Genomic DNA, 27,894 nt, shown 5'->3' with positions numbered 1-27,894 from the left:
AATGAAGATTAATTACATACATATACATTGCAGAGGGGGGGGGGGTAGAAAAAATCCCCCGCCCCGCACCGAAAAAATCCTGGCTACGCCCATGATAAGACATTCCATTTATTTGTGGACCGGTTTACATGGTAATGTCCGGGCCGATTTTGATACCCAGTCCGCCCCTGTCCAAGCTCATTTGCTAACCAATGGAGGAGGGGGTATCTGGGAGGTTTTCCATGCTACCTTTAGGCAATCAGTAAAACACAATTCTTCTCGACTTTGAGTGTCGAACCTCAAGCCCTCTTGATAGGTAGCCAGGCCAAGCTGAAGCGTACTTAGCCTCTCGGTCACACATCCAACTTAATTTTAGGTATGTAAGTCATTTCCCTTTCCAAGCAAACGTCACCAAATTATGTCCAACTTGATTAAGTTTTACGTGGTTAAGAGAAAGATAAATAACAATGAGACATAATCATATGAGTTACGTCCCTTTGTGTAGTGTGGTTTGACATTTTGAACAACGTCAACAAAATGGAAGAGGTCACTAGTAGGCCATGTTTTTAATTAGAAATGATGTAGATTAGCAAGGAAAATAAAGGGAAACAATCATTAGAAAAAAGATATGGTTGTTTAGTTCTCAATTTTATTTCGGTTACTTTAAATTATAACTATTCAATACATATATACCTATATGCAAAAATAAAAACTGTAAGTTAGCTCATATGATATGAGTAACTCTCAACAATACATTATTTACACACATTACAACCTTTATGGAAAGAGGAAATATTTTTAAAAAGATTTACAAAAAGAATTAAGAATAAAAAAAAATGCAATAAAATCATAAAGCCATACATTTTTTAAAAAATCACTATTTCAAAAGTGTGAGCAAATGTCAAAACACAACTGGCAAATGTAGCGTAAATAAGAATTGTCAAACTGTCTGATAAGATACTTGTCCACCTCTGCTATTTACTACAATGATTATTTTAAAGGAATGTTTTCATTTGTCTTTCAAATACTGATGATGGGCATTACCATCATAAACAGCTAAACCAAGGTTTCTGTAGACAGGATAGCGGGGATATAAAGAATTTCTTACCAGTGTATCAGGTAAGAGGAGCAACATTCACTATTAATATCTTACTCAAGAAATTGCATTTGTGCTGATATGTAAATAATGCACAAATAATGTGTAGAAGCGATGAGTCTAGCTCAAGATGGCATTAAAGATTACTGTCTGGGCGTTATTTTTGTGCTTATTTCACCTTGTTGTGATCTTTACATTGTGACAGCATTGTAAAATGGAAAGAATACCCCCTCCTAATGAGCCACGAACCCGGCTGAAGAGTGGCAAAGATTTAAACAAAGGTTTGTTTTATATATGACTGCAATAGGAGCAGATGAGAAACAGGGTTTCTGCACCAATGTCTATATAAGATTCCAGGAGTTTTCCAGGAGAAATTTTAAAACTCCAGGACATAAAATTTGCGCCAAAATATTATATAACAATAGTCAAAGTTGGTGTAATTTAGGTTTAATAATTAAATTAAATAACAAAACCATACTCGTATTGTCAACAAAATTCCTGTCATCGCTGACCAGAGTTGAAAAAAATTCAGTGTTCACAAGCTGGCTAAAGAAAGTATTCAGTCTATCAGAGGTGACACTGTAGAATTGGAATGGAATTGTGCCATTGCGTAAATTCAGATTTAATGTCACAGACATCTGCACTGATACGACCAAGCAGAACCCAGATGCTCAAAGGGGCATATAAATAAGTTAAAGAGCTATCAAAATCTTGCAAAGGGTATTAAGGCTTTTGCCATTTTAAACTCTGGACAATAGAATTTTTCAAGGAGATTTTTAGACGAGTTTGAGAACTGTTGTTAGCAGAAACTTTCTGCTTTCCATATAGAAATTTAAAACATCCCAGCACTGGCTTAAGTTTTAATTTAGAAGTGAAGTGTGTCTGTCAAATCTACTCTAAGCAGTGCTGTAACAGAAGTACATTCTGGTGTCATAAATCTTTGCTAAAATGACTGAAGCATGCTAAAGGCGTCTTGAGCCATAAAGCATTAATGAGCAACCAGTATCTGATTGATACTTTTGTTAGAAAAGGTTGCAAAATCTTTGCAATTGAGATGAAGCTTTTAGATTTTGGCAAACAGCCTTTGAGATGCTCAAGAGACTTTGTTTTTATTGCCTTCTTAGCTGTAATTAAATACTGTATGAATTTGTTGGGTTACTGGCATAGCTGTGAGTATAGGACACAAGCCACAGTCTGGCAAAGTGCATTTAACTTTTTCGCATTTTGGAATTTTAATACAATATAGGTTAGAGATCTAAATCTAGTATTCAAGAAAAGTCCAATATCTAAACAATGAAGTCTTAACTAGATTAGATCATTAGATCTACGATTCTTGTATAAGAATAGGGCCCAGATTCTAAATCTAACTTAGATTGAACACAGTGCCACACACAATATTATGTCTACTGACGAGGAATGGATTGTCTCCATTATTTTATGTGACAAGTTTATTTGAGCTCAATTCAGGCAGGGGGTGAATGTAATAAGTAGGAGAGATGTCCAGGAGAGAAACATAAAATATAAGCCAACCAAAGTGAGATTTGTTTCCACAAGACCATATCCCATTAACTGGTTAGTGTGAGATACCTGTCACAGTGAACAAAAGGAAAATGTTGTGTAGATTTATTGCTGATAAAAATGAAGTACAGCCAGTAATAGGCTTAAATTGTGAAAGATTTGGATTCATTGAGAGGAAATAGTGAAGACTAGTAACATAAAGAATAAACTATTAGTAAAACATCACTGTGGTGTATTTGGATGGAGTTGTCAAGGTTTGAAATTTTACGATCCTAATAAAGCGCTGAAGTTACAGACATGCATCTAAATCAGGGTTGGGAGCTGTACTGCTTCAAAACCATGGAGACAGATGGTGTCCTATAAGCTTTGCATCTAGATCTATGAATAAAGCAGAGAAAAAATATGCCAGATAGAAAAAAGAGACTCTCAGCATTTGGGTTGAAACATTTCACAAGGTTGAGTACGGATGTACTAGAAGAGACAAGCCATTAACCCTTGGGGAACATCTTTACGAAAGCTTTATGTCATTGTCCGCCAAGAGTTACAAGGTTTAGGTTATGTCTTTAAAAACTTGACATGAATGGTGTTTACGTTCCAGTTAAAGAGCTATGGACTGAAGATATATTGTCAAGAGCTTGTGGGAATGCTCCTTGCGCTCCAGTGGATAAAGAGTTAGCAGATCATGTGGATGGTATTCAAAGCTTTATGTCAGTGTCAAAGGATACATTTAATATGATTACAGAAATGTGTACTCCAGATGATGTGTTACAATCTTTGATGGCCGTAATTACACAGGGGTGGCCTAAAGAAAAAGCTGAATGCCCCAAGGAATTTATTGGAATTTTTGGAATGTGCGAGATGAGCTGACTATTGTGAATGGAATGGTTTTCAAAAGCTGCAGAGTGCTGATTCCAGGGAAATTAAGGCCCATTATGTTGACATCAAAGGCATTTGGGCATTGAAAACTGTAAACACAGAGCCCATGAGTCATTTTTCTGGCCGAGAATGAATGACAATATTTCAAGTATGGTCAACAACTGTGGCATTTGTCAAGTTTACCAGGAAAGAAAACCAAGAGAGTCACTTAATTCTAATCTACAGTCTCCGTCTCTATGGCATAGAGTGGGTTTGGAAATCTTTGAACTGTGAACATGGTGGTGGTGGACAACTTTTCCAATGACAATGGAAACATACAACATATGGAACAGTAACCAGAGCATTGAAAGTTATTTTGGAATGTCATGGAGTTCCAGTGGAATGTATAAGTGACAAAAGCTCACAATTTAGTAGTTTGTTATTTCAAGACTAGATGGGGTTGTATGAAAATTGTTTGACTATTTCAGAGTTCAGTCATACTATCTTCAAACTGAGATAATCAGAGATTAGACAAATGCACAGAATGAAAAAATGATAGTGTGCAGATGCACAGTCACAATTAAAAATTTTTTAAAGTTAGAGGAAGGAGGGCACAAAGCCAGCAAAAAACTTAAAATGGCAAAAATCCTTTTTGAATCATGTAGAATATTTGATGATTCCAGGCCAAACTCATTGTGAGCCAACCTACTACAAGCCAAACTCAAAGTTTTTTCTTTTACATCCAACAAATGCCATTATGGGCCATAATAATTATCTTAAATTATAGATCAATAAAATTTTTATTGATCATTTAGACAATGAAAACAATTGGGGCATTAATGTTAAAACAATAGAATGACTTAACTACACAATTTTTTCCTTATTTCAACAACTCTCACAAAACTTGAGAGTTACCTTACAGCAGGCACACTGGTACACACAATACAATCAAACCTCATTATATGAAGATGCCTTTATCACTCTGACATAATTTACAAGGGAGAACTGTTAGCTTAGAATGCTTACCAAAAATTAAAATGAGGTTTGAAAGCACTGGTAATATTTCACAATCAAGCCTTATCGCAGGCATGCCGAGAAGTTGTATGTCATTAATGTTTAACATTTTTAAGTTTAAGCCACACAAAATTGTTTCATCCAAAGCAATGACAGCTGCCTTATCGCAGGCAAGTAAAAATTATCAAGTTGTCATCATAGTATGGGTGATTAGTTTACGTATCAATTATTACTATCTTCATATCATAAAGTATACCAAAGTATACCAAACATCTTATCATATTCAATTGTCATATTCATAGAAGCTTTCACGTACATATACAATGCTATAGGTCTCAATCTAGAGGTCTGCTGTCTTGAATTCGACTCTGACACTGAGCACAAAACATCCTTCTATGAGCACATAGTAAACAGCTACAACAGCATCCACAAGGCAAGTTCTGAACAGCAACTCTCTGCACTAAACAGTAGATACAATCAACAAGAGGAAGTCTGCCTGTCAAAATAAAAAACATTCAGTACTTTTAAGCAAGTCAAATCAAAATTTTAAAAAGAAATACAATAAAATAAAATACATTATTTTCCAAATCATGCCTAAAGATCTAGATAGTTTTTTTTCTCAACATTATAAGAAATCTAGAGCTAAACCTTGTTCAGTTGAATCTTTATTCCTAGTCAAAGAAGTAAATACCTAAAATCTTGTATGTTTGAAACAAAAGTTTAAATAATAAAACAAGAAAAACAAACATTTAAAAAAAAAGACAATAGCTCCTTTATCTTAGAGAGCAATTACTTTTGTCTTAGTAACTAATGAAGTTTACTAATAATTTTTTTTTTTAAGAAGGAAAATTAAATTTAATTTACAAGTATTTTTTTTTATTATTTTATAATACGGTATGCTTTTTCCTATTAGTATTTTTTATTTATAAGTGGATTTTTTAAGGCTTTTGAAAATGTGTAGGGGCCTCCAAATATTTAAAACCAGACCAGAGTATGCTTAAAGGAAAGCTTTGCCAGAAAACTTTATTAAAACATTAACATCAACACATTTTCAAAAATGACCATTCAAAAAGCAATTCATTGTGGTTAGTAACAGCTTTCTACATAATTAAGCTCTATAGAAACTACACTGGTTTCTCTTGAACTCTAGGTGTCTCTAGGTTCAGCTGTAATTATAAAACAGACCAAATGGCTTGGTCAAGATAAACACAAAACTTTATTATTCGTTTACCTAATCTGTGTAGACGGTGTAGCAGATTAAGGTCACCAACTCTTTGTGGATCATTGATATTTACTCCTTGCACAAAGTAGAAGGCAACTCTAACATCTTTAGCACAGGAGTGCACATCGTGATCATCTTCTGTGTTATTAGTTTCTTGCATAATTCTTCCTGACTCCATAGTAGGCTGAAAAGTTTAAAAAAGACATAAATAATAAAATATAAAAAATATTTTTGTTTTTAAGAACAAAGTTTATAATTAGTTTGGAATGGTATCAATTCTTTGGAATCAAATCATGCAATTTATTTCTAATGCATCTAAATTAACTATAATAAATCTGTGTAATCGGAAATATTTTTACAAATTGATTTTGTTTAGTTAAATTTCTTGCTTTTTTAGCAAGCTCAATGTGCTATGGTTTGATTTTTTTGATTTTTGATTTGAGGCACATCGGCACAATTTAGGCCATGTCGTGCCTGCAGTTCCTTAAGGACTACACTCTCTCTAAACAACAAGGGCCAGATTCTATACAGTCATATAATTAAAATCAAGGTCTATTCACAGTTAAAATAGTAAAGGTAGTAAAAATTTAAATATTTGGTAAAAATCTAATGTAAATAGTGCATGTTCACAAATTCAGAAATCAGATCTTCGTAGATAGCCCCATTTCCCGAATAAAGCCCAGTACCTTCCCAGGGTCGACATTATTAAATAGTGTTTTTAGATTAGTGGCTCTAAAATATTTCGCCCTGACATCCTGGTATCTGGGGCAATCAACGAGGATATGTTCCACGGTGAGGCGAGAGTCACAGTACTCGCAAAGTGGGGGCTCCTCTCTCTTCAGTACAAAAGAGTGCATGATGTAGGTGTGGCCAATCCTAAGTCTGGACATGGTCGTGCTACCACGCCTTGTCAGACCCTTAGATGTGGGCCGCCACCTGACATCCGCCACAATCTGCCTGAGTTTACTGTGAGTCTCAGCCTCCCATCGGTTCTGCCACTCTCGATAGGTGGCAGAGGCAATACTTTGTCTCAGGTCCGAGTAGGGAATTTGGGTTCCTGACACCGCATGATTTAGGGCTCTCTTTGCTTCTCTGTCTGCGGCTTCGTTTCCCTCAATGCCAACATGGGAGGGGACCCAGATGAAGGTGACATCCCTACGGTCGGCTGCTATTTGGTCCAACAGCTTCAGGCTCTTATGTACCAATGGGATGTCAGTCTTCATCCGCCCCAAAGCTTGCAATGCAGATTTGGAGTCGGAGCAGATTATAAATTTACTCCTTTCTGATGCTTTTACGGCCATAAGTGCAAGCAATATTGCGTGCAATTCGGCCGTAAAGATGGAGCAGCCATCGGGGAGTCTACGGGAGATTGTTTTGTTCCGAAAGGAGCAGGCACACGCGACCTTTCCCTCCATTTTGGATCCGTCTGTGTAGATGGTGCCACAATCTCCGTAGCTCTCCTGCAGTTCCCTAAAGTGGACTTGTAGTATGCTTGGGTCTGTATTTTCTTTTTTGAAATTGAGGAGGGATAAATTTAATTTGGGTTTATTCATTAGCCAGGGAGGGTTCTGAGGGGTTTCTATTTTAGAGATTTGGTCAATGGGTGGGGTTAAATTTTGGATGGGTTCTCTCATTCGAAGGCCCAACGGCTGTATGACGTTAGGCCTTCGATTGTATAATTCTACCTCTGTGGGGTTAAATATGGAGTCAAAAGCAGGGTTCGTGGGGTTGGATTTTAGCTTGACTATATACTGCATTGCAAGCTTTTTCATTCTTATATCCATGGGGAGTTCTCCAGCCTCCACATGGAGACTTGGGATAGGTGATGTACGAAACGCGCCGAGACAGAGACGCAGGGCAGCATTTTGTATTGGTTCCAGTATTTTTAGGTACGACTTCCTTGCTGCTCCATATATTATGGATCCGTAGTCTAGCTTGGATCGAATTAGACTCCGATAGAGCAGCAGCAAGGTATCTCTGTCAGCTCCCCAGTCCGTATGGCTGAGTACTCTTAGTATGTTTAATGACTTTTGGCATTTCTTCTTAAGTTCCTTAATGTGGGGGAGAAAATTAAATTTGGAATCTAAGGTGAGGCCTAAAAATTTTGTAGTTTTCACGACAGGGATCTTCTTTTTGTGTATAAATAGTTCAGGGTCTGGGTGGAGTCCCCTTAGATTACAAAAATGCATACTAACTGTTTTGGAGTCTGAGAATTTGAAACCATTATAGTTTGCCCAACCCTGAATTTTGTTTAAACATAACTGTAATTTTCTTTCTAAGGTGTTCATGTTTTTCCCATAAGTAAGAATGACAAAGTCATCAACATACAAAGAGCACTCTATGCCATGGGACAGCGCATTTATGATGCTATTTATTTTAATGTTGAACAGGGTGACTGACAGAATGCTGCCCTGGGGTACACCCATTTCCTGGTCATAAGTGTCAGAAGCGGAGTTGCCCATTCGAACCTGAAATTTTCGATCTTTCAGAAATTCCTCCACAAAACGGGGGAGGTGTCCCTTAAGCCCCATAAGCGCCAGGTCACGTAGAATGCCATGTTTCCAGGTTGTGTCATAGGCCTTTTCTATATCGAAGAATACAGCTACTAGATGTTCTCTTCTGAGTAATGCATTTCTAATATAAGCTTCCAGCCTTACCAGGTGGTCAGTTGTTGTCCGCCCCTGCCGGAATCCGCACTGGTAGTTTGAGATCACTTTATTCCTTTCCAGGTACCAAACCAGCCTACTGTTAATCATTCTTTCCATGGTTTTGCAGATGCAGCTTGTTAGTGCTATTGGTCGATAGTTAGCTGGGTCAGAGCCGTCTCTTCCCGGTTTAGGTATCGGTATAACTGTGGCTTTCCTCCAGCTGTTTGGGAAAGCGCCTGTTTGCCACACACAGTTATAGACCCCTAGCAGGACTGCCAATGAGGGTTCGGGAAGGTGCTTGAGGAACTGGTAATGGATTTCGTCTTCTCCAGGCGCTGTGTCATGTGACTTGTCCAGCGATTCCCTCAGTTCCTCAAGCGAGAACGGTTTGTTGTAGTCTTCATTGTTCTCTGACCTGAAATCAATGGGGTGTCTTTCCTCCCTGGTTTTGACTTTTTGGAACTCTGGCGTGTAGTGTGCAGTGGATGATTTTTCTGCTATTGAGGATGCAAGGCAGTCAGCTATTTCTCTGGGGGACGTGACAGTTCGTCCTTGGTTTTTCAAATGCCCTATTGCATTTGATTCTTTCCCTTTGATTCGCCTTACTGCCTTCCAAACCGCTCTAGCAGAAGTTTTGGCATCCAGACTGCCGACAAAACTTCTCCAGGAATTCCTTTTGGCTGACCGTATGGTTTGTCTAGCCTTTGCTCTAGCTATCCTGAATAGCTTTAGGTTTTCCTGGGAAGGATTCTTTATAAATGCAGCCAGTCGTTTTTTCCTATCACCAATAGCACTTTTGCAAGCTGTATCAAACCATGGTTTGCTAGGCCGTTTTGGATTTGCAGAGGTTAGGGGTACAACTTTCCTGGCTATACTTAGTAGCTTGCTAGCAAAGGTATCAGCTGGGTTCTGTTCATGGAGGATATTTTCTGTGATATCCTCAGAGCATCTTTTTTGGAATTGTTCCCAATCGGCCTTATTCAGTTTCCACCGCTGAGGTCGTCCCAATGAAGGGAGATTGTTAGTAATGATGATTGGGAAGTGATCACTTCCCCGTAGATCATTGCTAACTGACCATTTAAAATCGTCCAGAAGTCCGGGGACGCATACGGTGAGGTCAATGCATGTGAATGATCCAGTTCCTGGGTGCAAGTAGGTCGGTGATACATCATTAAGTATGCATAAATCATGTTGGAGGAAGATATCCTCCAGCATACGACCTCTTGTGTCGGTATTGTTGGATCCCCACATGGTGTTATGGGCATTGAAATCCCCAAGGATTAAATAAGGCCGGGGGAGTTGTTTCAATAGGTCCTCCATGTCTGTTCGGTTTAATGGAGCGCCTGGTGGTAGATACAGGCTGCAGCAAGTGATAACCTTGTGAAGGGTTATCCTAGCTGCTACGGCCTGTAGTGTGGTCTGTAGTTCTACCCTCTCATGGGGGATGCTATCCTTCACAAGGATACAGACTCCACCTGATGCTCTCTCTGCATCCTCAACATTCTTGGTGTAAGCACGGTAGCTTCGGAAGCTGATGCAATCTTTCAGAAATGTTTCCTGTAAGCAGACAGCTACAGGAGTTTCAGAGTCCATCAGTAGCTGCATTTCCTCGTAATTGGCCTTGAGGCCTCTACAATTCCACTGTACAATTCTGGAATCCATGGCTTATTCTAGATGACCTACTTGGAGCTATTTGGCCTTGGGAGGCCCCCGGAGGGGTTTCCCTTTATTCCAGTGACCTTGGTATTTTTATTCTTGGGTTTGGATGGAGAGGAGGACAACCCCCTTTTGGGGGAAGTCTTTCTCTCTGGAGAGGGGAGATCCCTCTGGTTAGAGCGGAGGTTATTTCCTCCTCTCTCACCTCGGGCATCCTCTCCGCTTTGATTTCTCCCCTTAGGGAGTTGGTCAACCTCTAACTTGGTAGAGGTTGGGGTGTCTGGCTGGGTTCTCTGAGGAGAACCTGTGTCAGACATGATGTCTCCGGGTTCTCCCGGAGTATTGGTTTTGACATGCTGCTCAGTCTCCATGCTCTCATCAGCGAGCACAGAGAACCTGTTCTTTAGCATGACAACAGGGCTTTCTTGTTTCTTCAGAGGTGTGTTATTTGGTGGTGTTTTCTTCTGAGTTGGGGGAGGAGGAGGGGGTGGTGGGGTCAATGTGTCCGTCTGTGTGGCTATGGATCTTCCTTTCTTAGCAACAGCCTGGGCGTAGGTCTTTGTCAAGCCGAATTGGCCCTTGGGTAGGGCCAGTACAGCCGATTTCGCCTGGCTAAAGGTACATCCGTTTCTTGCCTTGTACTCCTGCACGGCAACCTCCTGTTTCCACACAGGGCAATCCTTGGAGTAGGCTGAGTGGACAGCTTGACAGTTTGGGCATTTGAACTGGGCTGTGCAGCCCTTGTCCTCATGACCCTCTCCAGCACATCTGGCACACACAGTGTTCCTCTTGCAGACTGCCGCGCCGTGTCCATAACCCTGGCACTTGAAGCACCTCATGGGGTTAGGTATGTAGGGCCTCACTGGAACTCGTAGGTATCCTGCCTTCACATACTCTGGCGGTGTCCTAGTTCCGAATGTGAGGATAATAGTGGCGGTTTTGACCTCCTCACCCTCCCTGCGCCTGGTAATGCGCCGGGCATGGGTGACTCCTTCAATGCCCTCCACTATTTCCTTCTCGGAACATTCCAGTAGGTCCCTAGAGCTGATTACACCTCTGCTGGTGTTCAGACTCTTGTGTGGCATGACTTCCACTTGGAGATCACAGAGTCTTCTGCATCTTAAAAGCCCATCAGAGTGTGTCTTGCTGTCTACTTCTACAAGGAGTTCCATTGTTTTGTGTAGCTTAGACACACTCTTGGGCTCTCCCACTACTGACTTGAGTCCCTTATAGATAATAAAAGGGCTCAACTTTGTCAGGCTTTTTCCCTCCTCTGTGCATCAAACCACCAGAAATGATGGCCAGGTGGCACAGCTTTTTGGGACCTCCTCTTTTTTATCGTCAATTCGACGTTTCTTGCCCAGACATAGGTCTGGGGCAAGTAGTTTTGTGTGTGTTTTTTTGTCCATATATATTTTGGTTAATTCGGCACCTGTGCTCCCCACCCGCCATCGAGTCCAAAAAGGGGACGGGCCATTCGGATGTCCAGAATGAGCCCGCCAGGGCTACACAGGTGCTATACTCAGTCAGCTGCTACATCGGACATGTGTCCGATACAGCAGCTCCCTGATTGACCCTCCAGCCACCGCCCTCCAGCATAGGTCGACGACCTATGCTGGTAGCTCGGCATGACCAGCCGGTTGACCCAGAGCGGGCCATCTGGGTCTCAGGTCTAGGGGAACTTGGAGCCAAAGTATTGTGTTGTTGTGGTTTATCCTCAGATAGCCACCACTCAAACACCAGGATCTCTTTATCCCCCCTTACCCGTCGCAGTCCACGGCAAACGGACTGGTCTAGGACGTAGTGAGAATTTAAAGTTAAGGAGACAGTGTGATGATCAATGAAGGCAGACTTAGGAAAAGAGGAGGCAGACACAATGATAGAAAAGAAGTAGGGCACTTTTGAGCTCCAAAAGTGCTAAGGAAAGAGGAGCGCAGTTTAACGTCATGTCTCGGGACGTAATGTGCTATGGTCCAATCACTTGTGCGGAGAGGGATCTGTAAAAGGGTTTCAGAGCTTTTTTTTTTTTTACATTAACAAATGTGTTCAACTTGAATTCAAACTCAAGGGCTTAATTCTCCTCAAGCTGAGACAGCCAAGTGCTTATGGGAATACAAGGTTTTATAGTTACCTATTTTTAGATTATAATTTTTAAGCAACGGTATAATTTTCTACAAAAGGCTTATCTTTCCTTAGTACTGTCTATAGAACTAAAATAAATAATTTTGATTTATCGATAAAATAATTAGTTAATTTTTCAATTGAATTATGCTCAATGGTATAATTCTCTACACAAGGCTTATCTTTCCTTATTACAGTCTCTATAGAACTAAAGTAATTTAAATAATTAATTTTGATTTATTGATAAAATAATTAGTTAATTTTTCAATTGATTCATGATTTGTTTGGGGCACTAATGATTGCACAATGTTTCCACTAAATCTAAGAGTGGGAAGTAGAAATACTGTGTACACAATTTGTACCAGACTGACAGACAGAGTGAGTTGATATAAGCTCTGTGAAAGATCTATAATGTATTTCTACACATACCAAAGTCTCAAACTAGTAACATATAAGTGGGTCCAACATAAATTGGGTGGGAAAGTTGTATTTATTATAATTATTTTAGCTTTTAGAACATGTAGCCTCTAATTTTAGAGGAGAGGGGTTAATCGATTGGCTTATGAAGCTGGAGCCCTGTGTTCGAATCTTGGTTAAAACTGGGATTTTGAATTTTGGGATTTTTAGGGCGCCCATGAGTCCACCCAACTTTCTAATGGGTACCTGACTTTAGTTGGGGACAGTGAAGGCAATTGTTCATTGTGCTGGCCACATGACACCCCGCTCATTAACCGTTGGCCAAAGAAACATATAGGTCGTGATGTAGACCCATGAACCATTTTTTAAACAATTTTTTTTAAGTGACTTTTCTTCTTATATATTACAGATATCACTACAAATAAGAAGATAATTACGTGTCAATCTAATAATGCAAGTTAATCAATGACTTAAACTCTCCTAAGTTTTTGGTTTTCCAGGCTGATTCAGGCAGCCCATTTCATTCTCTAATGGCACTAGGGAAGAAGGGTTTGAGTTAGTGAGTTTTTTTAGTTTCAGCACACTTTAGGCCCTGTCGTGCCCATAATACTTCAAGGGTTACTCTCCCTTCATACCACAAGAGCTAAATTTTATATAGTTAAGTTCTAGTATATGGAATAAGAAATGTGCCTTTATCCTTGTGTCTTTTATTAGGTTTTGTTTTTCTATTTGTAAGTTATGGATCAGTTTTCTATATATTATAGCTACTTTACTTTTTATTCTTCTGAAGTGTCTTTAAGTTATATTAGAATATTTGTTTGTTATAAACCTCAATGCAAAATTTATTCATTATCAATATTTTTTATCAATTTTTTAGTAGTTTATTTTTATGCCCACAAAAAAAATAATTAAAAACTACCGGCTCATCTGTTATATCTCTTGAACTTTGAGGCTCAACTGTTATAGCTCTTGAACTTTGAGGCTCAACTGTTATATCTCTTGAACTTTGAAATAATTCTTGAACAGGAACATCTGTTAGATCAGGTACATTAGTATCAAGGGGCAAACTTTCCTCATCCTGTTGAATTACTGGTTCCATTAATGCATCATCATGTGCAGCAAGGCTGCTAACAGAATAGAAAAGTAATGAGTTACCTAGAAGTTTTTTTTTTCAATGTAACAGGATCAACCAAATTAATAAAAACAAAAATATTTCAAAATGTAGGCAACATACTTATAAATAGTGGAGACTTGACCCTGGGAATATTAGGTTGATATAAGGCAACATCTTTGCAACCCTGAGACAACCCACCATTCAGCTTTGCATGACAAAGATCCTTAAGAAAAAAGGCTGAACTCAGTAAGATACAAGACAAGCACCAATTGACACTCCATTGTACTATATGGCTTGAGAATTAGAGACAGTTTCAGCAGCTGATAAATGACTTTTTTGAAGTTACTTCAAAACATTTGGTGTATTGGCAGGTAGCAAATATCACAAGGGAAACAACCTAGATTGAAAAACAACAAAAAACATTCACAGGGCAATTAAGAAGAACTCATGAAAGAGTCATTGGTAAGAACTCTATACATGGTCAGCATTTGGACTTAACTCCTTTGCTTACTCCTAACTACCTGAAATAACAAAAACTCTTGCAAAAAAAAAAAACAACATGTAACTCAAAAGCTCAGTGGCTCAGTGCTCTTATAAACACTCTCTATTACAGAAAAAAAAGAAATAAAACTCATATTTAATTGAGTTTGTAAAGGTGGTAAATATATGCTAAAAGTTATTAGATGAGTAAATGTTATCTACATTTCTAATAGACTGCTGTACATAGCTTGAATCTGACTTTCATCTCTCTGTGCAGACTCGATATTTCCATCTCTCACAGTACTTATCAAACCTGAATCCAAGTTTGAAAACTGTAAAAAAAATAATAATTAATTAATTATCATCATTAAATAGTGAAGTGAAATAGATTTTCCCAATACATCATCAAAGTAAGAAGAATTATACATTTTATCATTACTCTTTGCAGGACAAAAACAAAAACCTGGATTGTCCTTAGAGCTTTTGGGTAAAAGTTCTTTCTGTACTCTTTTGTTTTTATATGAATTTAGCACAACAGTCAGAAGGTTTTAATCAATGTACATTTCTAGAGCAGCAAATTTATCACAGTGCAAATTTATAAAAGTTTTACTACCTTACAGTTGATCAAGTCATTAATTAGGAGGCTGGGGGGGATGGGGAATGGAGGAGGGGTAAACCATCTTCCTTTTTTTTTAAATGAAATAAATTAAATAAATCAAACTAAGCAGCAGCACCTAACTCAATAAACCATTAAATCATGATTGTTCTAAAACTGATAGATAAAGGTGCTTAAAATACTGGTATGAAAGAAAAAAGAATAAATTTCAAATTACCAATTCATCATTTTGTGATTCCAGCTGATTGTATGAAAGCTGATTTATGTTTCTGATAGATATTAGCAGAGTCTGATGTCTTTGGTCTTCATCTAAATACTCAGAGACATCTGGGTTGTTTGCTCCTGAAGAACTATAACCAGATTCCATGATTGGGATTAACTCTGAAACTTCCTCAGATAATGCTGTCACTGGCGATGAGTTATCACTGGTCCCTGGGTCATGCCCACGAAGCACAGCCACGGGGTCCATTCTAATGTAACTTATCACACCGAGCAAGCCTGTTTTTATTAAATTAAAAAAAAAATAATTTTTATAAGTACTATTACAAATCTCTATATAGAGGCTCATTGGCAATAAGAAACGAATGCCTCAATATATTTGAATGAGAAATCCCATTGTGCAGAAGAGAAGAAAGTGATGAAATATAAGTGCAAGAGGCTCTGGCTTATTACAAAAACAATTTGCATTTTGCTAGCAATTTATTAATGTATCTCTTAAACAGAATATGTGTCATCTTAATCTGAACTAACAAAACAAAAATAAACTAATTAAAAGAATTACTGTATTAAGTATGTTTAAATAAATGTTTAAAAGTTGCAAGTGCTAGCTCAGTTCTAAAATCTTTTATCTAAAACACTATATCATAATGGCTATTTTATAGCCCTATAGCAGTGTTTCCCAAAATGTATTCTGCCATACCCTTGTGTTCAGACCTGAATAGGTGTTCCACAAACTACTGGAAAAATTAACTAGCAGGCCACCACGTGAATTTATCTCCAAGCGATTGCAGGGGAAAACAAAAAAGATCTTTATTAGTTCTTGATAACAAAATAAATTCTATAACATCTCTATGGACTTTGAACGGATCTAGATTCTGAATCTATTTTATCAAGGGACAGTATTGCTAGTACACGCAAATATGACCCGTTTTATGGTCATGTGATCGAAAGCCTTCGTGGACCAGAGACAGAGTGTGTAGGGAGCGCAGTCCAGGACAGCAAGGCAGTAAGGATGGTGCGGTACAATGTGAGTTCCCGAGAAGGTAGCTGTCCAGGCGTAGACAGAGAGACTAGTAGAGTTTAGTACGGCTGTTCGGTTAAGTAGAACAAAGCATTGATAGTGTAGCCAATAATGTTGTATTGGCTGTTGATGTATTGAGTTATTTAACTCTTGTTGTTAGTTCTTGAGCTAGATGTGTTGAGCAGTATTACAGAAGGTCTGGTAGAAAAGATCATAACAGTAGGCCTATGTTAACTGAATAAAAGTCTATGAATCTGAACTAAGTCCTACATTTTAGAATAAGATTAGATCAGACGATCTAAATGGTCAGCGATTATTAAATTCAAAGCATGTCTGTAAAGCGAAGGTCCTGACATGTGTAAAGTGAAGGCCCTGAATGTGTTAATTGAGGGTCCTGACGTGTAAAGTGAAGGTCCTGACATAGTCGACACATAAAACCGAACTTCTCACTGGGCTGTTGTTACTTATAGCTCACTATATACTGACACAACGTTATTTACACCTTAAACGATATCAGAATCCCTCTACAGCTTTCAACTATCTAGACTAAGAGTTTACCCTCTAGTTAGGATACATTCTGTCATAGATAGCATGCCCCCCCCCCCCCCCCCCCAGATTCTCTGAGATGTAACCAACTGATTGGACAAATCACGAACTTATATCTGCATGTTAGACTAGTCATGAACTTATATCTGCAAGTTAGGCTAGTCATGAAGTTATATCTGTATGTTAGGCTAGTCATGAAGTTATATCTGTATGTTAGGCTAGTCATGAAGTTATATCTGTATGTTAGGCTAGTCATGAAGTTATATCTGTATGTTAGGCTAGTCATGAAGTTATATCTGTATGTTAGGCTAGTCATGAAGTTATATCTGTATGTTAGGCTAGTCATGAAGTTATATCTGTATGTTAGGCTAGTCATGAAGTTATATCTGTATGTTAGGCTAGTCATGAAGTTATATCTGCATGTTAGGCTAGTCATGAAGTTATATCTGTATGTTAGGCTAGTCATGAAGTTATATCTGTATGTTAGGCTAGTCATGAAGTTATATCTGTATGTTAGGCTAGTCATGAAGTTATATCTGTATGTTAGGCTAGTCATGAAGTTATATCTGTATGTTAGGCTAGTCATGAAGTTATATCTGTATGTTAGGCTAGTCATGAAGTTATATCTGTATGTTAGGCTAGTCATGAAGTTATATCTGTATGTTAGGCTAGTCATGAACTTATATCTGTATGTTAGGCTAGTCATGAAGTTATATCTGTATGTTAGGCTAGTCATGAAGTTATATCTGTATGTTAGGCTAGTCATGAAGTTATATCTGTATGTTAGGCTAGTCATGAAGTTATATCTGTATGTTAGGCTAGTCATGAAGTTATATCTGTATGTTAGGCTAGTCATGAAGTTATATCTGTATGTTAGGCTAGTCATGAAGTTATATCTGCATGTTAGGCTAGTCATGAAGTTATATCTGTATGTTAGGCTAGTCATGAAGTTATATCTGTATGTTAGGCTAGTCATGAAGTTATATCTGTATGTTAGGCTAGTCATGAAGTTATATCTGTATGTTAGGCTAGTCATGAAGTTATATCTGTATGTTAGGCTAGTCATGAAGTTATATCTGTATGTTAGGCTAGTCATGAAGTTATATCTGTATGTTAGGCTAGTCATGAAGTTATATCTGTATGTTAGGCTAGTCATGAAGTTATATCTGCATGTTAGGCTAGTCATGAAGTTATATCTGTATGTTAGGCTAGTCATGAAGTTATATCTGTATGTTAGGCTAGTCATGAAGTTATATCTGTATGTTAGGCTAGTCATGAAGTTATATCTGTATGTTAGGCTAGTCATGAAGTTATATCTGTATGTTAGGCTAGTCATGAAGTTATATCTGTATGTTAGGCTAGTCATGAAGTTATATCTGTATGTTAGGCTAGTCATGAAGTTATATCTGTATGTTAGGCTAGTCATGAACTTATATCTGTATGTTAGGCTAGTCATGAAGTTATATCTGTATGTTAGGCTAGTCATGAAGTTATATCTGTATGTTAGGCTAGTCATGAAGTTATATCTGTATGTTAGGCTAGTCATGAAGTTATATCTGTATGTTAGGCTAGTCATGAAGTTATATCTGTATGTTAGGCTAGTCATGAAGTTATATCTGTATGTTAGGCTAGTCATGAAGTTATATCTGTATGTTAGGCTAGTCATGAAGTTATATCTGTATGTTAGGCTAGTCATGAAGTTATATCTGCATGTTAGGCTAGTCATGAAGTTATATCTGCATGTTAGGCTAGTCATGAAGTTATATCTGTATGTTAGGCTAGTCATGAAGTTATATCTGTATGTTAGGCTAGTCATGAAGTTATATCTGTATGTTAGGCTAGTCATGAAGTTATATCTGTATGTTAGGCTAGTCATGAAGTTATATCTGTATGTTAGGCTAGTCATGAAGTTATATCTGTATGTTAGGCTAGTCATGAAGTTATATCTGTATGTTAGGCTAGTCATGAAGTTATATCTGTATGTTAGGCTAGTCATGAAGTTATATCTGTATGTTAGGCTAGTCATGAAGTTATATCTGTATGTTAGGCTAGTCATGAAGTTATATCTGTATGTTAGGCTAGTCATGAAGTTATATCTGTATGTTAGGCTAGTCATGAAGTTATATCTGTATGTTAGGCTAGTCATGAAGTTATATCTGTATGTTAGGCTAGTCATGAAGTTATATCTGTATGTTAGGCTAGTCATGAAGTTATATCTGTATGTTAGGCTAGTCATGAAGTTATATCTGTATGTTAGGCTAGTCATGAAGTTATATCTGTATGTTAGGCTAGTCATGAAGTTATATCTGCATGTTAGGCTAGTCATGAAGTTATATCTGTATGTTAGGCTAGTCATGAACTTATATCTGTATGTTAGGCTAGTCATGAATTTATATCTGTATGTTAGGCTAGTCATGAAGTTATATCTGTATGTTAGGCTAGTCATGAAGTTATATCTGTATGTTAGGCTAGTCATGAAGTTATATCTGTATGTTAGGCTAGTCATGAAGTTATATCTGTATGTTAGGCTAGTCATGAAGTTATATCTGTATGTTAGGCTAGTCATGAAGTTATATCTGTATGTTAGGCTAGTCATGAAGTTATATCTGCAAGTTAGGCTAGTCATGAAGTTATATCTGTATGTTAGGCTAGTCATGAAGTTATATCTGTATGTTAGGCTAGTCATGAAGTTATATCTGTATGTTAGGCTAGTCATGAAGTTATATCTGTATGTTAGGCTAGTCATGAAGTTATATCTGTATGTTAGGCTAGTCATGAAGTTATATCTGTATGTTAGGCTAGTCATGAAGTTATATCTGTATGTTAGGCTAGTCATGAAGTTATATCTGTATGTTAGGCTAGTCATGAACTTATATCTGCAAGTTAGGCTAGTCATGAAGTTATATCTGTATGTTAGGCTAGTCATGAACTTATATCCGCGTGTTAGGCTAGTGATGGATTGTGTGTTAGGCTTGTAGGCCTATTTGTGATCTATGCAGTCGTACGTTCGTCTGCTGGCAAACACCTGTGACTCGTTATCTTTCTTTGCTTCATTTCAATTCATGAAATCGTTAGAGCCACTTTATCTTACTCCCCATTTCAGTTTTAAAAACATTGTTTGCAGATCTCATCTAGATCAAAGTTAACACATAAAATGTCTCTTAATTCAAAGCTTACAGGCGAAAATTTTTATTTCTTTTATTTTTGAAGTGCATAGGCCAAAGAAATGATCTTCTTTGTTTGCAGGGGAAATAAAGAACATGAACGAGTCTCGTGGGAGGGAAAGATCTACGAGGCAATATGACATTAAATTAAATTTCACTGCTATTAGTGTATGCATATCACTAGTGGATCCGGGAGGGGTGGGGGTCGAATTTCAGTAAAGAAATCTCACAATTTGTATACGAATTTATTACTTATGCTAATAATTTATACTAATTATTTATATTTCAACCTATTTTTAGATTGTTTCGCCTCTCCTTCTAGTATGTTGGCCAAATTGTTGTAGTGGGGAGGGGGCGATGGCATCAATCCCGCCTTACCCCCACCATAAACTTTCGAGGGGGGGTCCAATTTATTTATAGAAATCACAGCTTACTAACAGAATCAATTAAATTATCTTTATGATTAAAACTTTTTATTGATATTTTAACCGATCTTTATATTATGTCGTTCCCCTGTTGGCCGATGAGGGGGTGGGGGGCGAATACATCTAATTCTACTGTCCTTCCAACCTAAGCCCTTTGAAAAAGGGGGGGGGGCGGTCCTATTTTTGTGAAGAAATCATAGTTTGTGGGGGGAAAAAAGTTAATTATCTATATAATATAAGCTACTTATTTATATTTGAACCTATTTGTATATTTTGTCGCACCACACTCTAATCTCTAATTTTATCATAAGTAAATATAAAATGAAAAAGGGTTATACCAGGTGGGATACAGGCTATCACCCCCCGCCCATAGACAAACCAATACTTTTTCTTTTGTATTTTAGCTAAGAATTTTTTTTAATGTCACTAATAGTGACTAATATAATTTATATATGCTATATAAAAAAGTTCTTATATCGAGTCTCCCCATCCCCTATTCTTTAATGCCAATGCAATTATTAGCAGAAATTATAAAAAGAAGCGAGGACCCTTACTCGATTAACCCTTTTCACTCTATCGTCCCCTCCCCTTTTCAGACGAAAACATGACGTTTTAAAACAGAATAGTCAAATATGGCGACAGAGTTTATGTAATTGCACATGAATTTATCATAATTATTTTAAGAAAGACTTTGTTTAGGAAAATTTAGAATTCATAAGAAATTTTTCAGTATAATAGTAACCACTGAGATGAGCTCTGAACCCAATTTTTTTTCTAGTCACCATTTTCCAACCTTTACTCAATCTGATATTTTTAAATTGTAGGCCTATAAATATAATTTGGGACTAAAACTCGCAATTTATGCTTGAATTTATGCCCAGTCTCAAGACGAAACCAAAGCCATTGACTCAACTGAGCGCATCCATTGTCTTCCGAGACATGAGATAATAAGGAGCCATATATATACCCTAAATATGAATCTAATACATATATATATATATATATATATATATATATATATATATATATATATCCTAAATATGAATCTTATATATATATATATATATATATATATATATATATATATATATATATATATCCTAAATATGAATCTTATATATATATATATATATCCTAAATATGAATCTTATATATATATATATATATATATATCCTAAATATGAATCTTATATATATATATATATATATATATATATATATATATATATATATATATATATATATATATATATATATATCCTAAATATGAGTCTAATATATATATATATATATATATATATATCCTAAATATGAATCTAATATATATATCTATCTATATATATATCCTAAATATGAATCTAATAGGTCCACTTAATTTATCCTCCCACCTCCGAAATTTGTTGAGCTTTGAAAGATGTTACTTCAAAAAACTAAGTTGAACGTAGGCCCAGATGTATAAATAAATGTCGTGTTTTTTTTAAAATTGCTCTAAATCTAAGCATCAGATTTTGTTTCAAATTCAAAGAATCCTTGACCGTGAGTCTAGACGCTAGACCTAGCGTTATAATAGCTAGCCTAAGTGACTAACGATCTAGCCTATACTCTAGGATTTGTGTGTGTGGGGGGGGGGGTTCTATAGAATACTGATCTAGATCTATAAATCTAGATTAGAACTAGCAAAATTTTGTTGTAAAATTTAATTTAAGGTTCCTTTAAGTTCCTTAGAAAGTCATATTGACCATGGGTGTGTTCTGCAATCGACTGAAACGGCCCGTTGTTTTATTTTCATTTCATTTAGTTCATTCATTCTTTTGGATGTTTTGGATGTTTTTTTGTTCATTAAAAAAGTGCATATTCTACAATGTCTACAGTGAATTATCTGCTACTCTTGTAGTTAAATATTGTAGGTCCAATATCAATTCTGCTATTTACTGCACGTTATAATGGAGCCCAGCGACTGTGGGGGAGAGGTTAATCCACATTTTTTTTTTGGCTACGCTCATGGAATAAGTGATGTAGCTTTGCCCTTCTTTTTATTTTTAATTGTAGAGATTTAACCTCAAACCTCTATGGATACGCTCATGGAATGTCGTGACTGTTGCTTGCATTTCTATTGAAAAGGGGATTTTAAAATCTAGACCTCCCGCGGCTACTATTATAGAATTTGGTTGCTAGTTATCCATCAGTTTATCGAAAAAAAAAAGTATGTTTGTGTGGAGGGGTTAAACTCAAAGCCCTTTTTTATCTACTGTTATAGAATTGAGTCACTTTTAACTTTGCTTTTCTTTTGATTGCAACGGATTTTAAACTTAAAACTCTTTGACTACATTTTTTTTGGGGGGGGGGGGATTAGTAGTTTGCTTTATTTTTTTTTTTTATTGTATTATTGAAGAAGGGATTTTTAACCTCAAAATCCCTCGGCTACGCTGGGGCAAGTGACAGAAGACATTAAAATTTCCCATACAACCCCGAGCCTCTCCTCCTCCGGCCACGCCAATAGAGCATATACGAGTTTCAACATCTCTGCCCGGGCTAATGATGGAACACGAAAAAAAAACATTATCTGAACTCATAAATGCTGACATATAGATTATAAGAAAAAAAACAACCTACGACTTACTATATCTCAAATAGTTTGAAACATAACAACTAGTTTGTAAACCTCAATTCTTCTTATTGTCATACAAATCAGGTACGAAAACATTCTTGAAATCATAGTTTTAAATATATAGTTTCATTGTTGAATGAGTGTGAGATAGATAGATGATAGATAAATAGATAGGTAGATAGATAGATAAAAAGAAGCGAATGACAAGAGAACGCAACATGCTCTATTCAAACAAAATTGTAGTAAAAAAAAAAACTTAGGTAGACTATACGATGGTTTTAATTGAACCCTTACAGCAACACTAAATGTCAACAACGTACTTTGACAAACTTCTGCTTCAGTTTATATTGAACCTTTTGTATGTATGTCTCTTTAATATGTATGTCTATCCAATTAGTTCAAATGACTTTCTGGAAGCTACTATAACGACTCGGGCTGGGCCTAATAAGTTGTTGTTTTTTAATTGGTTTTTGGCACATCGGCACAATGTATGCCATGCCGTGCGGGCCTAATCAAGTATAGAACATATACCCATATATTCTAAACGCCTACCAGTGGAGGACTGCCAACCAACCATTTCATAACAAATGAACAACAATATGAACTACTATTTACTAGTTTTTTAAACAATTAACAAAGTAAAAAAGGACAAAAAAAAGAGGGTCCCGCCTCCCCCCCCCCCCCCCCCAATCACCTTCTACACAGTACATACAGGATGTTTACGAGAGTTTGTTTGCATACACATGTCACGTGACAAGCATGGCGTAACTGTAACACACTTGAAACACACATAGAATTGCCCCCTTGGTCTTGATTATGAGCATTGGTATCTTAAAATTTGTGTCGTTTCTTTATTGGCTTTAGTGGAAAGATTGGAATGCGTGACAGTTGAAAAAAAATGCTTCAAGATAATCACATTTATTTATAGATTTAGATCTTTATCTAGATCTACTACAAATAAACTTATAGATCTAGATTTAGATCTATACATATTTCGACGAATTTCGCCATATTAAATTGGGTGTTATAAGTGTCACGATGTAGGCCTATGTGTGGTCCTGTTCCCTTATACAAACTATTGTCTATATAGAAGTTTGGGTTTGACAAAAAAAAATCCAGCCATTCTGACATGTAGCCTACCTAAAATAGATTCTAGATCTACATATTAGAGCTTTCCAGGTTCGGACTTATACATAGGCAACACAAACTACAGCTTAGCCTTAGGGCAGGGCCCCCAAGAAATATTTAGCATAGTCTAGTACTAAGTACTTTATACAATAGTACTAGATCTACACTAAAGTAGCTAGCTCTATATTTAGCTCTAATAGATCTATGATAAATCTATCTGAATAAAGAGCTACATATCTAAAATTATAGTAAGTGCCTTTTGAAGTCTTATAAATATAAATGCGGTACTAGTGCATTCACAAAAAGATTCATATTTATAGTTTAGTAATTTCGTATATTCTAGTAGATAGATCTTATCTTATCTTATATAATACAGACGTTACTTCAAAAAAGATGATTCTATAGCCATAGTCAGCCATAGTGATAGTACCACACTTAACAAATAATGGCGTGTCATTAACTCAATGATCTTAATTTAATAAATAAATAAACCATTATGATTAGGCTAATTAAACGACTAGACTGGTGATTATACATATATATAATATAGATCTATGGTAGATTCTTATAACTGAACACCGACTTTCGGGAACTAGGTCAATTTTTTATTTTATTTTTTTATTTGGTGAAGGTTTAACTTACAAAAAAACTGAAAGCAGATTCTTATTCTGCAACTAAAGGACTATAAAAATAGCTGTGTTCCTTTGTATTACCACCCATAGTCAAGATTTTATTTTAAAATAAATTAGGTCACTTCATGCTCCTATTTTGAACGCAGTTTTTGGGCTTTCTCCTTTAGTTGAACAGTGAGCACCGGTGTTGAACACCACTATGTAATTGCTAATAAATTATATCGGTGTTACTTAAAAATTATTTAGATTGTAGTAAAAGAAGTAGATTCAATTTTGCAATATGTATTTATAGTCTATTTCCTCATATACTCTCTCTCTCTCTCTCTCTATATATATATATATATATATATATATATATATATATATATATATATATATATATATATATCGTGTATAGTTTATTTATTTAAATACCTATATAATCTATGTGTAGAAACAGACATTAATAAACATGATATTTTCTACTAGGCTACTTGTATTTTCTCTGTCTTTCTTTTAACTCCCATCCAAGGACCCTCTTCTTTTCATAATTTGGATGTTCGTTTTGTGACACCTTAACATCCCCTCCCTCCCATAGATGCTTATAATTCTTTTCATGACTCTCTCCCCCTTCCCTCCACTGCCTGTTGGATAGTTTGTGACTTTACTCGCTGAGTGTATACCTCTCCTTACCGCCAGCTTATCTTGCGTGATCACATGCAGTGGGCATGGTCTCTGGCTTCAAATTAGCAGCCCACACTTTTTCTTTCATTCATAAGTTATATATTCTAGATATCTCTATCTAGGTCATGTTTATTCATTGAAAAAATCATAGATTTATTAATCCCAATAATATTTCTTAATACGATTTTGCTGTGTTCAAAAAGGAGAATGAGCTGAATTCATTATTATTTGTTTGGACACCCCCTTTTTTAATTTTATTTAACAGCTAACGGTATAAATGTGATTGGAATGTCTTTCTAAAGATGTTTGGAAGCTTATTTTGATATGCCCATCAGCCTACGATCAAACAGGCTCATGATATAGCCTTCATCCCTTATATGGGTATGAATTGCCGGGGGAGGTTAAAACAACAGCTTAACATACATGGTTACCGAGAATCTAAATAACTGCCATCTGCTTTGGAAAAACGGAACAAAATTATCGGAACTTATCTAAAATTGGACATGCGCAGTCCCGAATCGTCGATTTTAGCTCCAAACATAAAAACAAATGAATTACAAACAAAAAAAAGCGACCCGTTTAGAAAGGAGAATCCGATGGGGTGTTCAAACTATAAGAGCCTCCTCTAGGTCTAGTATAATATAGTCTAATATAGACATTATAAAATTATTTAATTATAGATCTAGAACTCTATATAGATCTATATAGATGTAGATCTAGATCCATATTTTATGATATTTTATCATAATCAGGCCTTTTCCCAGAAAAAAAATTAAACATTCTAGATCTAAATGTCAATTAAGTGACGGTGCCTAAGGGACTTGTTTTAATGTGTATAATATTAACATAGATAGATCTCTAGATTTAGACACTTACCTTCGGAATCACGGAATGTCTCAATAGAATAAAATATCCAATAGCGCACACACAATACAGCCTGTAGCTTTGAACTCTCCTCGACGAATGGAGACTTCGTATGGTAAAACTTTGGGCGTAGCCAATGACGAAAATGTGTGTATTCATACGCGAGATTATTATCAGAGGTTCACACATTTTTGTGTGAAAGTGCTTTTCTATGTCTACGTCAAAAAAAAATCTCGTAGGGTGTTGAAAGGAAACTAATCAATTTTGTGGATATAGATCTTATATATCTAATTGTTAAAAAATAAACAGACAATTCATTACAGTTGATAATTATTTGAAAATGTTGAATAAGTCTTGATATACTTCATCCAGTTCTCTCTGGAGAACTCTCAATTGACAAGAAAAAACTGACCGTCCCCACCTCCGATATGTGGACTTTTAAAACTGAACGTGAAGACATCATTGTTGACTACCGGGAAGAGTAAAGTCCTAGACCGCACTGTGTGGGGAGAGATGGTGACCCAGAAAGCTATGGACAGTGAAAAATGATTGGCTTTAACTCTTGAAAGACGTACCAATCGAAAAACGGTTGGTTCCTCTACTATCGAAGCAAATGCCACCTTAACCTCCGTTGTATGTGGAAGGGAATGTCTTTCAAAAAAAAAAAAGGGGGGGGGGGGCTCTCCAGACACATGAAAAGAGCTCTACGAGATCCATTGTCGTTCTACATACAGAAGAAGGCCAACAATAATTTGTCATGATAGCAAGTTAGTGGAGACCTTTGAACATTCGGTGGTGGTTAGGGTTAGGTTTTAACTAGCATCACATCAAATGATCAAAACCAGTTATTTACAGAGAAAATTATGCACACTGATCAACACACTAGTTCCTAGATGTGCGAGTGGCCAACTTCTGGAAGAATTACTTAAAATACCCTGATCGTTTGTGACCAAAAAAAATAATCTTTGTAATAGCCTGATAGAGAGGAGCGGGCCACACTGTTGTCTGATGTAACTTGTACTGAATAAAAAAAATGTTTTTTTTTTAAGAATCGTAGCCTATAGAGCTATTTTTTTTTCAAAGGATTTTCATAAATTTAGTAACTAGTACGCAAGCATTGATACGCTCAGTTAATTGGAAAAGAACATGGATCTTGTTTTTTATATAACACAGCTTAGAACTCCAGAATAAAATTTATAAGCATATCCACTTGAAACCCAAAGAAACTATTATTATTTTAGTGACTATTCAATAGGTCTTCACAATTCATACTTTGTCCAATCTTCTCCCTTTTTTTTTTTCCTGTTCATACGAATTTCTTACGTTTCGCTACAACAGCTTCACTAAACAAACCTACTAAAGAAGTAACACCAAAATACCTTAAAACCTTAGTAATAAATTTTCAAAGCATTAGGAACAAAAAAGCAGACTTAGAAATTTTATTAGAATGTGAGAAACCAGACATAATTGCAGGCACAGAAACTTGGCTACATCCTGAAATTTATAATGCAGAAATTTTCAATAGTAATTATGAAATTTTTAGAAAAGATAGGGCTGATAATCATGGAGGAGTTCTTTTAGCAATAAAAAACACTCTTATAGCAGAAGAAATTACCTTACCTAACTCAAAAAATATAGAATCAACATTTTGTAAAATTAATACCACCTCAACATCCCTAATAATAGGCAGCATTTACAGACCACCAAATTCTAGTTTAGAATACATGCAGGAACTATGTAATCAGATTACTACACTTAAAGAGACAAATAAAAATGCAGTTTTTTGGATTATGGGTGATTTCAACCTACCTGATATAAATTGGAAAACACTAACCATAGATAAACACCAAAACCTTAAGGACATAAATGAGCTTTTCATAGAAACTTT

The 27,894-nt window shown here is 36.4% G+C and overlaps 1 protein-coding gene across 1 annotated transcript; it reads right to left on the bottom strand.

Moving 5' to 3' along the window:
- Positions 1–618: 618 nt before the first annotated feature.
- LOC106068987 (uncharacterized) lies at positions 619–26,112 on the bottom strand. The gene is made up of 6 exons (XM_056033154.1): positions 26,019–26,112; positions 14,954–15,234; positions 14,343–14,452; positions 13,446–13,653; positions 5,694–5,868; positions 619–4,958 (listed from the first exon to the last, which is right to left on the bottom strand). Exons 2-6 carry the CDS (start codon positions 15,203–15,205, stop codon positions 4,798–4,800), a joined length of 906 nt encoding a protein of 301 aa, XP_055889129.1. The 5' UTR covers positions 15,206–15,234; positions 26,019–26,112; the 3' UTR covers positions 619–4,797.
- Positions 26,113–27,894: the final 1,782 nt, after the last annotated feature.

This window comes from Biomphalaria glabrata, chromosome 6, assembly GCF_947242115.1.
Source record: "Biomphalaria glabrata chromosome 6, xgBioGlab47.1, whole genome shotgun sequence".
In the NCBI taxonomy this organism is placed as follows: Eukaryota; Metazoa; Mollusca; class Gastropoda; family Planorbidae; genus Biomphalaria; species Biomphalaria glabrata.
Note: the sequence above shows the minus strand (reverse complement) of the source record. Positions and strands in the feature narration are given on the sequence as shown.